We start from the raw sequence: 15,356 nt of genomic DNA, 5'->3' as shown, positions 1-15,356 counted from the left end.
TTTATTTATTTATTTATTTATTTATTTATTTATTTATTTATTTATTTATTTTCCAGCTGCTGTAAAAAGGATTGAGTTGTTGATTTGATTCTCCACTTGGTCACTGTTGATGTATAGAAGAGCTACTGATTTGTGTACATTAATCTTGTATCCAGAAACTTTCCTGAATTTTTTTATCAGTTCTAGGAGCTTTCTGGAGGAGTCTTTTGGGTTTTCAAAGTAAACAATTCTATCACCAGCAAACAGTGACAGTTTGATTTCCTCTTTACCCATTTGGATGCCCTTTATTTCTTTCTCTTGTCTGATTGCTCTGGCTAGGACTTCCAATACTATGTTGAAGAGAAGTGGTGACAGTGGGCATCCTTGTTGTGTTCCAGTTCTCAGAGGGACTACTTTCAACTTTTCTCTATTCAGTATCATGTTCTCTGTGGATTTGTCATAGATGGCTTTTATTACATTGAGGTGTGTCCCTTGTATGCTGATTTTGCTGAGAGTTTTAATCATAAAGTGGTGCTGGATTTTGTTGAATGCTTTTTCTGCATCAATTGAGATGATCATGTGATTTTTGTTTTTAATTCTGTATATGTGGTGTATCACGTTTATTGACTTGCCTATGTTAATCATCCCTGCTCCTTGGTATGTAATCCACTTGATTATGATGGATTATCCTTTTCTTATGTTGTTGGATTCAGTGAGCTGGTATTTTGTTAAGGATTTTAGCATCTAAGTTCATCAAGGATATTGGTCTGTAGTTTTCTTTTTTGGTTATGTCCTTTCCTGGTTTTGGTATTAGGGTGGTGCTGGCTTCATAGAATGAATTAGGGATCCTTCTTTCTCTATCTTGTGGAATAGTATCAAAAGGATTGGTACCAATTCTTCTTCGAATGTCTGGAAGAATTCTGCTGTGAATCCGTCTGGTCCTGAATGTTTTTTTTGTTGGTAATTTTTGAGTTACCAACCAAATTTGGTAATTTTTCAGTTTCAATTTCACTGTTTGTTATTGGTCTGTTCAGGGTATCTAATTCTTCCTGATTTAAGCTAGTAGTGTTGTGTTTTTCCAGGAATTTATCTATCTTTTCTAGATATTCTAGTTTATGTGCATAAAGGTGTTCATAGTAGCCTTGAATGATCTTTTGTATTTCAGTGGTGTCAATTGTAATATCTCCTGTTTCATTTCTTAATGAGGTTATTTGGATTTTCTCTCTTCTTTTCTTGGTTAATCTTGCTAATGGTCTATCAATTTTATTTATCTTTTCAAAGAAACAACATTTTGTTTCATTTATCTTTTGTATTTTTTTTTGTTTCAATTTCATTTAGTTCTGCTCTGTTCTTGGTTATTTCCTTTCTTCTGCTGGGTTTGGGTTTAGTTTGTTATTGTTTCTGTAGCTCCTTGAGTTGTGACTTTAGAATGTTAGTTTGTGCTCTTTCAGTCTTTTTGATGTGGGCATTCAGAGCTATGAACTTTCCTCTTAGTATCACCTTTGCTGTATCCCAGAGGTTTTGATATGTTGTGTCATTATCATAATTTAGTTCAAATAATTTTTATTTTCTATAGGTATAGAACTTAAAGTATAATAATAATAATAATAATAATAATAATAATAAAAGAAGTTTTCATTTCTATCTTGATTTTGTTTTTGACCCAGTGCTCATTCAGGATCAGGTTATTTAATTTCCATGTATTTGCATGATTTTGAAGGCTCCTTTTGGGGTTGATTTTCTGTTTTTTCCCACTGTGCTCTGAGAGAGTACTTGATATAATTTCAGTTTTCTTAAATTTATTGAGGCTCATTTTATGGCCTATTATGTGGTCTATCTTGGAGAAAGTTCCATACACTGTTGAATAGAATGTGTATTCTGCAGTTGTTGGATGACATGTTCTGTATATATCTGTTAAGTCCATTTGTTCCAATGTATAGTTTAAATCCATTGTTTCTTTGTTGGCCTTCTGTCTTGATGACCTGTCTAGTGCTGTTAGTGTAGTATTGAAGTCCCCCACTATTATTGTGTTGCTGTCTATCTCATTTCTTAGGTCTATTAGTAATTGTTTTATAAATTTGGGAGCTCCAGTGTTAGGTCCATATGTTTTAGGATTATGGTATTTTCCTGGGGAACAAGATCTTTTACAATTATATGTCACTCTTTGTCTTTTTAACAGCTGTTGCTGTAAAGTTTGTTTTGTCTGATATAAGAATAGCTACCCTGCTTGCTTTTGGTGTCTTTTTGCATGAAATGCCTTTTTCCACCCTTTTACTTTAAGTTTATGTGAGTCCTTATGTGTTAGGTGAGTCTCCTGAAGGCAGAAGATAGTTGGTTTGTTTTTATCCAGTCTGCAGTTCTGTATCTTTTTAAAAAATACTTTATATTCTGGGATACATGTGCAGAACGTGCAGGTTTGCTACATAGATGTACACGTGCCATGGTGGTTTTCTGCACCCATCAACCCATCATCTACATTAGGTATCCATCCTAATGCTATCCCTCTCCTAGCCCCCCACTCTCCGACAAGCCCCAGTATATGATGTTCCCCTTTCTGTGTCCATGTGTTCTCTTGTTCAACTCCCACTTATGAATGAGAACACGTGGTATTTGGTTTTCTGTTCCTGTGTTAGTTTGCTGAGAATGATGGTTTCCAGCTTCATCCGTGTCCCTGCAAAGCACACAAATTTATCCTTTTTTATGGCTGCATAGTATTCCATGGTATATATGTGCCACATTTTCTTCATCCCATCTATCATTAATGGGCATTTGTGTTGGTTCCAAGACTTTGCTATTGTGAACAATGCTGCAATAAACATACGTGTGCATGTGTCTTTATAGTAGAAAGATTTCTAATCCTTTGGTGCATACCCAGTGATGGGATTGCTGGGTCAAATGGTATTTCTGGTTCTAGATCCTTGAAGAATCACCACACTGTCTTCCACAATGGTTGAACTAATTTACACTCCCACCAACAGTGTAAAAGCATTCCTATTTCTCCACATCCTCTCCAGCATCTGTCATTTCCTGACTTTTTAATGATCATCATTCTAACTGATGTGAGATGCTATCACATTGTGGTTTTGATTTGCGTTTCTCTAATGACCAGTGATGATGAGCTTTTTTTCATAGTTTTGTTGGCTGCATAAATGTCTTCTTTTGAGAAGTGTCTCTTCATATCCTGTGCCCACTTTTTGATGGGGTTGTTTGCTTTTTGCTTGTAAATTTGTTTAAGTTCCTATAGATTCTAGATATTAGAACTTTGTTGGAGGAATAGATTGCAAAAATTTTCTTCCATTCTGTAGGTTGTCTGTTCACTCTGTTGATGGTTTTTGCTGTGCAGAAGCTCTTTAGTGTGATTAGATCCCATTTGTCAATATTGGCTTTTGTTGCAATTGCTTTTAGTGTTTTGGCCATGAAGTCTTTGCCCATGTCTATGTCCTGAATGGTATTGCCTAGGTTTTTTTCTAGGGTTTTTATGGTTTTGGGTGTTACATTTAAATCTTTAATCCATCTTGAGTTAATTTTTGTATAAGGTGTAAGGAAGGAGTACAATTTCTGTTTTCTGCATATAGCTAGCCCGTTTTCCCAGCACCATTTATTAAATAGAGAATCATTTTCTCATTGCTTGTTTTTGTCAGGTTTGTCAAAGATCAGATGAAAACCCCAATTTCTTTTTTTTATTTTTATTTTTGAGACGGAGTCTCACTCTGTCGCCCGGGCTGGAGTGCAGTGGCCAGATCTCAGCTCAGTGCAAGCTCTGCCTCCCGGGTTTATGCCATTCTCCTGCCTCAGCCTCCCGAGTAGCTGGGACTACAGGTGCCAGCCACCTCGCCCGGCTAGCTTTTTGTATTTTTTAGTAGAGACGGGGTTTCACCGTGTTAGCCAGGATGGTCTCAATCTCCTGACCTCGTGATCTGCCCGTCTCGGCCTCCCAAAGTGCTGGGATTACAGGCTTGAGCCACCGCGCCCGGCCAAAGTAGCTGCCGAAACCCAGGATCGAACCAGGGACCTTTAGATCTTCAGTCTAACGCTCTCCCAACTGAGCTATTTCGGCACGAAAACCCCAATTTCTTTTGCACCAACCCAATATTTGTGGATCTTTGAGATTCCTATAGCTCTTGTAAGACTTGAGAAGTTTTTAGCTGCTATTTCATTTTATAAGTTATCTATGCCTTTTCTCGTCTCTTCTTCTGGAATGCCCAAAATTCAAATATTTGGTGGTTTTATGGTGTCTCATGTCTTACATAGCTTTCTTCATTTTTAGCTCTGAGTTATTTCAAAAGACTTGTCTTTGAGTTCAGAAATTCTTTCTCACGCTTGATCTAGTCTATTGTTAAGGCTTTCAGTTTTTTTTTTTTTTTTTTTTTTTTTTTTTTGAGACAGAGTCTTGCTCTGTGGCCCAGGCTAGAGTGCAGTGGCTGGATCTCAGCTCATTGCTAGCTCTGCCTCCCGGGTTTACACCATTCTTCTGCCTCAGCCTCTGGAGCAGCTGGGACTACAGGCGCCCACCACCTCGCCTGGCTAGTTTTTTGTATTTTTTAGGAGAGATGGGGTTTCACTGTGTTAACCAGGATGGTCTTGATCTCCTGACCTCATGATCCGCCTGTCTCGGCCTCCGAAAGTGCTGGGATTACAGGCTTGAGCCACCATGCCTGGCCCAGTTTTTTTTTTTTTTTTTTAATTTTGTTCATTGAATTGTTAAGTTGCAGGATTTCTGTTTGGTTCTTCTTTATGATAATTATCTGTTTGTTAAATTTCTCAATTAGATCATGAGTTGTTATTCTGATTGCTTTGTATTGTTTATTTATGTTCTCTCATGTATCACTGAGTGTCTTAAAGATAATTATTTTTAATTCTTTTTCAGGCATTTCATTTTTTTTGTTGTAATCTGTTGCTGGATAATTATTTTGTTCCTTTGGGGTATTATATTTCTTTGCTTTTTCATGTTTCATGCGTTCTTACACTGGTATCTACAAATCTGGTATAACAGCCACTTTTTCCAATTTTATGGATTGGCTTTCATAGGACAATACTTTTTCCTTATAGGTGTATCTACAGTGTTGGCTGGGTAAAGTACTTCGGCTTTGATTCTGGGAAGAGGCAGTAGTGTAGTCCCTATGCGATTTCTTTGGGTATAATCAGTATCAGTGGTGCCTGTGAGTTCCTCAGTATCTTAGGCTGCAGTTGTTAGTGGAGGCTATGGTAAAACTTTTCTTAAATGGGGACACCAGGTGGGCTGGTCTTTGGGCACCAGTAGTGGCAGTGGTGGGTAGGATATGCTGATCCTTGGGCCGCTGGGCAGTGTACATGAGCATTGATGGTGTGGGTTTGTTCAGGTCAATTCTTGAACCTCCAGATGGCTTGCGGCTTGCTTGGGTGCCCGCAGTGGCAGGAGTGTGCCAGGTCTTGGTGATGGACCCAAGGAAGGAGGGTCCTTGGGTCTCTGGGTGGTTTGTTTGGCATTTGTGATGGCAGTAGCAGTGTCAGGTCAACCCTGAGGCTCTCAGGAAGCATGTGCATATGTTAGTGGTGGCAGTAGCAGACTGGGTGGGCTAGTCCTGAGGCTCTCAGGTGGCATGTGCAAGTGGTTGATGGTAGTGGTGGTGGCAGCAGGTTGGGCAGGCCTGTCCTCTGGCTCCTGGTGGGTGTGCATAGGTGCCAGTGTTGGTGGGCAGAATGGGTCAATCTCTGGGATCCAGATGATGTGTGTGAGTGCCGTTAGGCTGTGTGGGGATGATCTCAGTCTCCCAGAAGGTGTGCATGGGGGCCTGTAGTAGCAGGAGGGGCAGGTCCATCCGTAAGCACCTGGATGATGCATGTGGTCACTGACAGGGGCAGTGCCAGCCAAAGTAGTCCTGTCCTCAAGTCCTCTGATGATATGTGCTGGTGCAGACTGCAATGGGTGGGGTGGGTTGATATCCAGGCCCCCAGATGGTGCACTTGAGTGGTAGCAGAGGTGATGGTAGCAGCAGTGGGTAGAGTGGGCCTGTCCACAAGCTCTGGGACAGAGTCTATGTGGGCCAGTCCCCAGGACCCTAGAAGGTGCATGCTGGTTCACAGTGGCACTGTTGTATGAGTTGGGAAGGGCGGGGATGCAGGGTTGCTGTCAGTGGCAGTGGTCCCAGGCAGATGGCTCTCAGGCTCTGAGGAACATGCACTTTGGCTCACTTTGTCTCAGGGACAGGCTCCCTAATGCACTGTATCTCTTGTTCCCTAGGTTATAGGACACTGTGTGGGCCAGAGTGTTGGGGACCCAGCTGCATGGTGAGTCCAGCCAGTGTTGCAATGCTGAATTCCTTTAGGTGGATGTGTGGGGATGTCAGCGTGGCTTCAGGGATATTGAGATGCAGGGGCTCTTGGGCCCCAGGGCGAGCTGTAGTATCCTGGGAGATGGGCTCTCAAAATGGTGCCATGCTTAGCTGCTTGGGTCTCAAGGGGTGTGTGGGACTCAGCATGAACTCCCTTTTCGGAACAATGCCATCACATGGATTCCAGGCAGCTCCCTATACTAGTCTAAGAGCCCATAAGCATTCGAAGGTTCTCCTGTGGCTAGGGTTGCAGAAGTCCATGGTGGCAATTGCACTCCTGTTTGTCTCTCACTTACCTCTTCCCTGCACTGTGGAGTTTCTCCTGGCTTCAACCTGACCCCAGCCAGGCTGGCTGCTTCACTTTCCACTCCTTCCATGATTTGGAGGTTTCCCGTCACTTTCCTGCGAATTCTTATGTTCTGTCTTAGAAATACTATCTGGGCCAGGTGCGGTGGCTCAAGCTTGTAATCCCAGCACTTTGGGAGGCCGAGACGGGCGGATCACGAGGTCAGGAGATCGAGACCATCTTGGCTAAAATGGTGAAACCCCGTCTCTACGAAAACATACAAAAAAACTAGCCGGGCATGGTGGCGGGCGCCTGTAGTCCCAGCTGCTCTGGAGGCTGAGGCAGGAGAATGGCGTGAACCCGGGAGGCGGAGCTTGCAGTGAGCTGAGATCCGGCCACTGCACTCCAGCCTGGGTGACAGAGCGAGACTCCATCTCAAAAAAAAAAAAAAAAAAAAAAAAAAAAAAAAAAAAATACTATTTGATATGTGATTATCTACCTACTGTTTTGGTCCTTCTTTGTGGAGGAAGTGAGTGCTTCTGGCTAGTGCCGCTAGCCAGCTATCTTCTATTACCTAATATTAAATGGAAAAAGTAGAACGTAAAACTGTGTACAATTTGACACAAATTTGACAGAATTGTGGGAAAAGGGCAATAATCAGAACAACAATTTTATGTGATTCTTATTTTCATCTTTACATTATTGATTTTTCTATAATGGATATGTGTTCGTTTCGTAAGCAGGAAACGAAATGTAGAGCACATGATCCTTATAAACAGTACACATCATTAAGCATTTTGATAGAGACAAGCTGGCAGTTTGGCAAAATAATTTCCTTTTCTTCTGAGGGAAGAAATGCAGTTCATTTCATTGATGAGCTGCATTGTCCGGCCTCGCTTGGAATTAGGTGTGGCCGTGCGATTGTTGCAATAAATGGATGTGAGTGGAAATGATGTGGGCACCTTCCAGACGTGGCCCAGAACACACTCCTATGCCTGATTATCTAGGCTTTTCCTCTTCCACGGTTTGATGCAGAAGAAGTTGGGGAAGCATCTTTAGAGAACTGAGCCTGGATCTCTTAATACTGGGCTGACTATGTAATTTGTTGGCCAAACTGGAACACGTGAGAATAAAAGGATACAACTGTTCACTGGGAATATTCATTTTGTACTGTGTGTGGACAAGAAATCAACTTCTGTTGTGCTAGTCACTGAAATTCTGAAGCTTATTTGTTATAATAGGATTATCTTAACTGACTCGTGTACAAACTTAAGCCAACCTTTTTCTCATATGGAATATTGTTAAAAGATAAAGTTAATGTAATAGTCATAAAATTTAAAAAGTTAAATACATTACAAAACAGAAAGATGAATCATGTCAGCCTTAATCCTACCACCCAACTGTCTGTTAACAGAGATGTATTTTCACCCAGATTGTTTCTTTGTATATTTTTACATAGATGTGACTAAAATATATTTCTTTTTGAATCATATATTTTAAATTAACACATTTTCCTCATTTTATTAAAAATGTATTAATGAATATCATTTTAAAATGTCATTCATATCTAATAAACAGACTTTTAATTTACTACTAAATAATACGTAAAAGTTATAGAAAAATTAAGAAAATAGATATGTAGGCGGCAAAAATCCTACAGGAAAAATGTGTATATAAGCACCACCAGCTGTGATGGCTCACACCTGTAATACCAGCACTTTGGGAGGCCGAGGCAGGTGGATCACCTAAGGTCAGGAGTTTGAGACTAGCCTGGCCAACATGGTGAAACCCCTTCTTTACTAAAAATACAAAAAATTGGCTGGGCGTGGTAGCACACGCCTATAATCTCAGCTACTTGGGAGTCTGAGGCAGGAGAATCACTTGAACCACAGTGACCCGAGATCATGCCACTATACTTCTGCCTGGGTGACAGAGTGTGAGACTCTGTCTCAGGAAAAAAAAAAAAAAAAAAGAAGAAAAAATGTGTATATAAGCACAAATTTAATTGTAGTATATACCAATCTATAATCTACTTTTAACATAAACATACATGGTGAATATTCTTCCATGTGACAAAATGTAGTTGTATATCATAACTTCAGGGATTCCATAGTGTTTAATAATATGCAGCTTTAAAAAACGAATCCCCCAATTAGTGCTGGATATTTGCATTGTTTCTAAGATTTTACTTGTGTACCAAGGTTGTTATAAGGAACAACTGTGTTCAGTTTTCTTGGTGTGGTTGATGGCTAGGTCAAATACTTCTTTTTTTTCACATGAAATCCAGCTTCTGCAGGACAAATAATCTCTTTTCTTTTTTTGGATCTTTGTGTACAAGCTGTGAAAATACCATTTTCTCAATGCTCATGCTGAATCTGAATATCATCGTTTTTGTAAATCCTTCCCAATCAGATAAGCAAAAATTATTACTATTTTAATTTGTATCGATTAGTTATTGAACGTTTACTTTTTCCAAATGTTTATTAGTGTTTCTTTTTTAAAAAACGAACTTGCCTATTAATGTTGTTAGCCTAGTTTTTTATAGCTGTGGATAATGTAGATGTTAATGGCTGCAAAATGGATATGTTGAACACATGATATTTTACCATTTCCCTATTTAGGACATTAATGTTGATTCTAATTTGGGACCTATTATTAAATAATGTTGCAATGAACATATTTATGAATAACCTTCACACACACACACACACACACACACACACACACACACACACACACACACTTCAGATCTTATATAGGATAAAATCCCGTGCTCAATGTCAAGTGTTTCTGTCAGATCTAAGAGGGAAGACTGACCCACCAGGCACTCTCCTGCCAGGGTCCTTTGGAGCTGGTGGCAGAAACCTTTGGTCACTTTGCTGCTGTCTCTGACTTACACCCTAGGACTCTACAGAGCTCTGCTTGGCTGGCTTTTTGGGGTCTTTGTGCTTCTTCTATGTGATGGCCCCCTGACTCCTACATGTTCTGCTGGTCACTTGCTTTATCTCTGCATGTGTTTACTCCTTTCTCACCTGCGCTGCTGCCAGTGCTGCTTCCCAGGGAAAGGCTTGGGAGATGGACATCAGGACAGCCTTCTGTGAAAAATAAGTCTATTTGTTTTTCCTCTTATTTTTCAATGTGCTGGATTTTTTCCCTGTGTGCAGGTGATTTATTTGTTATTCTTTTCAGTGAAGTTTCTATTTTTTTCCGTGTTGGTCCCATTTGATTCAGTGTTTGCCAGCTATTGTGAGTTTATAGTGTTCTGTCACATTCAACTCATTAGCGGTACTATTTGAGAGCTCAGGATCTTAAATAAAGTCAGCAGGGTCACTATTATATTAACTGTCTCACACTTGAACTGTAGCATTTCTTAGGTTTGTGGACTGAGGTTAATATCTTCTATATGCAGAAAAAGCAAAGCTAAGGCTGTTCTGGTTGTCTTCTTCCTTCCTGACATAATTTGGCTCCGTATCCACGCCCAAATCTCACCTTGAATTGTAACAATCCCACGTGCCTTGGGAGAGACCTGGTGAGAAGTTATTGAATCAAGGGGGCCAGTTTTTCCTGTGCTGTTCTCATGATAATGAATAAGTCTCATGACATCTGATGGTTTTATAAAGGGGAGTTCCCCTGCACAAGTTCTCTTGCCTGCTACCACGTAAGACATGACTTTGCTTCTAATTCACCTTCTGCCATGATTGTGAGGCCTCTCCAGCCATGTGGAATTGTGAGTCAACTAAACTTCTTTCCTTTATAAATTACCCAATCTCAGGTATGTTCTTATTAGCAGTGTGAGAACAGACTAATATATTTCCACACCTCTGGACACAGACTCCACTGAGCATAGATTAAAAACTTTAGGACCTGAGAATCTCCAAGTCTCTTCTAATTTCACACACTGTCCTTCTGGGATCAAACCAGATCATGCATGTGAGGCTGTAATGAACACTACAGGTAGAATATAGATAATTTAATTATTTTTAAAACACGATTTCTTGTGGATCATAAATACAGATCCATTTATGCCAAACTGACCTGCCTGGTAGAAGCAGAGGAACCAGGAGAATTGAGGTGAAATTTTTTATCATTGTAAAATTTCCAAAAGCAGAGACAGGGCCTATTATATGCCCGGCACAAAGAAAGAGATCAATCAGCAAGTATTCATCTATTGATAAATGGCATAGTGTTACTTCCAGCCCAGTGGCCCTGGAGCCCTCTGGGGCACAGCTGCCATAACCCCAGATTGCCAACAGGGGGAGTCTGGGTCTGAGGCCAGGCTATGCTGAAAGATGTTGAGGCTGCTGAGTGGCTCCACAGAAAGTGATGCCTGAGCCCCTGGGGAAAGCTGCGCTGGACTGAGGGCCTCAGCCAGCCTTGCCCAGGTGGAAGGTGAGAGCTGGCTCCTCTGATCAGCATCAGGTGGGCTGGCAGCCCAGGTCTGGTTGGAACAAGCAGTAGAGAAGAATTCACACAGAGCTGGGAACTCTGTTAGCGAGATGAGAGAGAGACTGGCTTCAGAACACGGTGAGCTAGAAGGGAAAGAAACTGGTAGCCAGGGCACTTGGGTGAAAAACACTTGGGAGCTGGGAAGGCCAGCCAGGAAGGAATAAGGTTGACTGAGCTCAGGGCTGAGCCTGGGGCAGGGAAATGGGACCTAGGTGCAGAGGAGCATCTCAACCTCCTAAGCTGCGGGAAGACCTGGCTGTGGGAGAAGCCTGCCCCCGCCGGAGAGACAGGAAATAGGAAAAAGGAAACTGGGCACTCATGGCATAGTTTCCTGGAAATGGGAAAATGGGTACTCACGGCATGGCCCCTGGCCTTCCGGGTCCCTGGAGTTATTTCCTTTCCACTGCCCTGCTCCATTCTCTGCTCCGTTGTTAGGGGAGTAGGTGGTTGGTTTAGAGATGGTAAGAAATTCCTAAGTTCCAGAGATGTTTATTTATTTATTTTTTGTGAGGGGAGGGGGGTGAAGATTGTTTACAATGGAGTTCAAACCAGCTCTGACAGAGGGTTCAGTATCAAAGACATGTGATTGAGAAATTGCTGAAAAAACTGTACAGCATGGAGTTTAGCGAGGAAGGAGGGCTGGGGGAGAAAGGAAGAAGCAAAAGGCAGAACTGGCAGCAGATGGCTGCCTGGAGCATTGTTGTGACATATTGAAGATGGTTCAGTGAATAAATAAGACTTCAGTCATATTTACGCTAGAGATCCATTTATTACAATCCTGCAACCCCGACCGCCCACCCCTTGGGGATTCTTGCCTCTGTCCCAGAGATGGTCAGGCCCAGAGGAAGGTTAGTCTCATGCCTGCTGTTAGAGGCACTTCATTGTTCTCTTTATCCAGGGCAGGAAGTGTGAGATCTTCACGTAGACTCCTGGAGGTGTCCCCTCTTTGTTTCCATGGGAGACAATACCTTGGGCCACACCCTTACACACGAGGGGCCCCCCGGAGTCCCCCTGTGAACAGAGAGAGGAAAGACTGAGCTGGCCTTCCCTGGGATGGGTGGTCTCTGTTACGGATTTTGTGTGACATCAGTGCCAGGCAGGCCTTGTCACCTCCCTCAGTCCTGGGTCTCCAGCATGGCCCTGGCTGTGCTTTCTAGCTCTCCCCAGACTAAGCCTGTCTCTGCAATTCTCACGGACACTTCGCTGATAAGTGACTATGGGATGACAAATCCCTCCCCTCCAGCCACCCCAATCCACCCGAGGAGTGGACTAAAGCCACCTCAGTCCACCCAAGGAGTGGACACAGGCTGCCCAAGCTCTGGGCTGAGAGCATAAGGATCTGGCCACTGCCATACCCCAGAACTCCCTCAAGTTCCTCTCTCCCTGTGGTCTTTCTGGGTAGGGGCTGGAAATCCAACCTTGAAACTGGTCTTTGTCTTCTTTGGATCCCCCACACAAATCTCAGTGGCTTTGCTGTAATTGCCATGGAAGAGACGTTCACACTCCCAGTCCTTCTGCACTGTCAGCAACACTTCCTGCAATGTGGTTGCTACAGTGTCCTTTGAGACACGACCCCAGCCGGCCACACTGCACACCTGCCCTGGCTTCACCTGGACCTTGCTGCTAGGTAACCTGAGGGGCCGTACAGCTGTGGTCTGCTTGGCCTTTCTCTCCAGCTGGTAGGGAAGAAGCAAGAAAGTCCAGGTCAGGCAATGGCCTTCTGGGCCCCAAAACAGTGATGGAGCTGCACAATCTTCCCTCTCCTCTAAGGCACAAGAACTGGCCAAGAGGTCAGGATGGAAAGGAGGGAAGGGCTCGTGTCACAGTGGCCACAGTGGGAGTGGAGCCAACTGGACCAAGAAGAGCAAGAGTGGCAGGAGTGTGCCTCACCTGCAGTAGCATGATGTCGTTGGAGAAGTTCTTAGGAGTATAAGCTGGGTGCAGGATGGCTCTTTTCACAGGGATAAACTGCTGGGTCTGCTCCTGTTCCTTGATATTATGGGCTCCCAAGGTGACATTTATGGAGCTGCACAGAGAGCAGAGTGAGGATGGGGGTGCAGTCACAGAGGATACAGCCCAGGAGTAGTAAAGAGCAGATGACAGCTAGGGCAGGGTGGGGCTGCAGCTGAGGGGAAGTTGAGGGGACAGGAGGGCCCCAGGGCTGAGTGACTGTGCCCTCTGCTTCACAAAGACATGAAGAGTAGGGCTTCTGGGGGCTCTCTCTTGCCTTCAGGAAATATCATGAAATTGCTCGAGTTTGCATTTTGATCCTTAATGCATGGATTCAACCTTTACCACTGCTTTATTTGGCCAGTGTGTGAAACCGTGCCACTTGCTCTGACCTCTGACCCTCTGACCCTGTCCTATTTCTCATCCTCTCCTCATCCTAGTCCTATTTCCAGGTGGCTGCTCCAATGAGCTTTCATGGGCTTGCATTACCAGGAACTCTGGAAGCTCCCCTGGGCTGCAGTCCCCAGAAGAAAACAAGGGTCCCTGTAGTGGGGGGCTCAGAAGGTGAGCTGGTTTTGCTCCTTACCTTCCCAGGCAGTGAGCAGCTGTCAGCACAAAGTTCTTTCTCACTAGGATGCCGCCACACCTCTTCTTACTCTTCTCATCCAGAAACTGAACAAAGGCCATGTAGGGGCGGGAGTGGGGCTTGGCCTCATGGCCCCCGATGATCTCCTCTGAAAGGAAAGGCTGGAAGATAAAGTAGCTGGGGATGGTTGCGGTCAGGAGAGAAGGCTTAGGATGACAGTGATTGACGGTGAAGTCTTTTGTGTGCTGCAGACAGTGAGGGAGGGTCCTCCTGAGCTCTGCAGGCAGCACTCCTTGCAGGCAGAGTAAGCTTTTCTGAACTTTAAGTCTCAGAACCTTCTTTCAGAAAGAATGGACAGTGCTTGACTTCTGCATCCTACTGCAGAAACATACATGGAGGAAGAAAGATCTATTTTCACAACGGTAGAGCCCCAGAGGATCCTGGACCGTACTTCCCAGGCTCCTCCTTTTTAGTGAGTCTCTCTGATCCCTCTGAGCCTCTGCTGTCCTCCAGATTGGTGCCATTTTCTAATGATCTATCCATGAGCTTCTGGAGTTGGATTTTCTAAAATTCTCATGTGCCAGGGCCTAAGATATTCTACGTTCTCAGTAAGTGTTGTTTGGTGCGTAAATGAATAGCCTCCAATTAGCCTTTGGCTGAGGTTTAGTGGGGGTAGTGCTGGTGGGATTCAGGACCTCAGGGATGTTAGAGGGGGGTACCACCAGGTCAGTAGAGTAGCTGAGGGCCTGGAAAGGCAGAAGGAAGTGGAGAAACCAACTAAAAATGAATTGCAAAGCCTAGGTGGAGCCAAGGTATTGGGAGAGCTATGGACACAATCATCTTGCCACCTCTGAGATAAGTTGTACCATGGACTTCTCTCCTGGGCAGGGGTGATTGGGTAGGGGCACTGAATAATTTAAGTGGTTCTTAAGCTGGGTCCAGTGATAACTCCCATGACTGCAACTTGGTGTCTGAGGTCCTCTTTCCTGGGTTGGAGTGTAGAATAATAATTACTTATCTTTTTCAGCTTCACATTCCCCACCAAATGCCTTTCTAAGAACAATCCACATTCCAGGTCATAAAGGAGAGGTCTAGGGAGAGGCTAACACCTATTAAACCTTTTAGGGAACACCCTTCATTTTTCCATCTTTGCTGAGTCTCTATCTAGCCTCAGATTTATAAGTCTGGGTGTGGAATAGGAGCTGGGCTCAGATTGAAGAAAATTCCTGACCAGTGCTCATAGGTACAAGGTATCTTATAAGATGGGTTCAGGCCTCTAGAATAGGGATAGTCACTTACCTGTCCCAGCCCCAGGGGTCAGAAGAAAGGCCAACAGGAGCAGAAATGGCTGCATTTTCTCAGGAAGGCTGCCCAGGTCAGAGCTGTTGGTGTTGACTCCTTTCAGAAACAAAATGCTGGAGGGGGATGAAGGAGGGATGGGTACAGTAACCTCAGAGACCTCCTAGGCTTGTCCCATTCTGGTTTTGATGGGTGTCATTATAAGGGTGGTTTACTAAAATTCTCTTATTTGGTTTAAGTCGACACGGCACTGTCACCACATTTACACCCCTGCTGCTGAGTAACAAGGTGAAAGCAAGAATAAAGAACAAGGAGGTGGAACTGTTGAAGCTGTGGCTGGAGCTAACAGAAAGGCTGGTGCTGCAGAAGCTCCTCAGTGACTGAGAAGAATCAAGAATGTCTCCTTTTCTCAGTTCTTGGCTCTTTTTCTACTCAGATAAAATCATGAATAATTATTTAGCAAGCCAGATCCAGGGATATGAGAGACATGACTCTTGCC

The 15,356-nt window shown here is 43.5% G+C and overlaps 1 protein-coding gene and 1 non-coding gene across 4 annotated transcripts; both read right to left on the bottom strand.

Annotated features, from left to right (window-relative positions):
- Nucleotides 1-3,963: 3,963 nt before the first annotated feature.
- TRNAF-GAA lies at nt 3,964-4,036 on the bottom strand. The gene has a single exon. It is a non-coding gene; the product is annotated as a tRNA-Phe (tRNA).
- A 7,735-nt stretch (nt 4,037-11,771) lies between these two features.
- GZMH (granzyme H) lies at nt 11,772-15,121 on the bottom strand. 3 transcript variants are annotated; one of them, XM_023227366.2, is made up of 5 exons: nt 14,858-15,116; nt 13,559-13,719; nt 12,913-13,048; nt 12,441-12,698; nt 11,772-12,033 (listed from the first exon to the last, which is right to left on the bottom strand). In XM_023227366.2, exons 2-5 carry the CDS (start codon nt 13,657-13,659, stop codon nt 11,890-11,892), a joined length of 639 nt encoding a protein of 212 aa, XP_023083134.1. In that variant the 5' UTR covers nt 13,660-13,719; nt 14,858-15,116; the 3' UTR covers nt 11,772-11,889. The 3 variants fall into 3 exon arrangements, with proteins under 3 accessions (XP_023083134.1, XP_023083133.1, XP_023083135.1); XM_023227365.2 differs by having other exon boundaries at nt 13,559-13,706; nt 14,858-15,111; XM_023227367.2 differs by lacking the exon at nt 12,441-12,698 and having other exon boundaries at nt 13,559-13,706; nt 14,858-15,121.
- Nucleotides 15,122-15,356: the final 235 nt, after the last annotated feature.

The sequence above is a fragment of the Piliocolobus tephrosceles genome, chromosome 6 (genome assembly GCF_002776525.5).
Source record: "Piliocolobus tephrosceles isolate RC106 chromosome 6, ASM277652v3, whole genome shotgun sequence".
Classification (NCBI taxonomy): Eukaryota; Metazoa; Chordata; class Mammalia; order Primates; family Cercopithecidae; genus Piliocolobus; species Piliocolobus tephrosceles.
Note: the sequence above shows the minus strand (reverse complement) of the source record. Positions and strands in the feature narration are given on the sequence as shown.

Coding starts and splice junctions, on each gene's coding strand:
- GZMH (XM_023227365.2), bottom strand. CDS start 14,912: ATGCAGCCATTTCTGCTCCTGTTGGCCTTTCTTCTGACCCCTGGGGCT. Junction 13,707..14,857: donor GACCCCTGGGGCTGGGACAG/GTAAGTGACTAT, acceptor CTTTCCTTTCAG/AGGAGATCATCGGGGGCCAT. Junction 12,034..12,440: donor AGACAAAGACCAGTTTCAAG/GTTGGATTTCCA, acceptor CTCTGTTCACAG/GGGGACTCCGGGGGGCCCCT.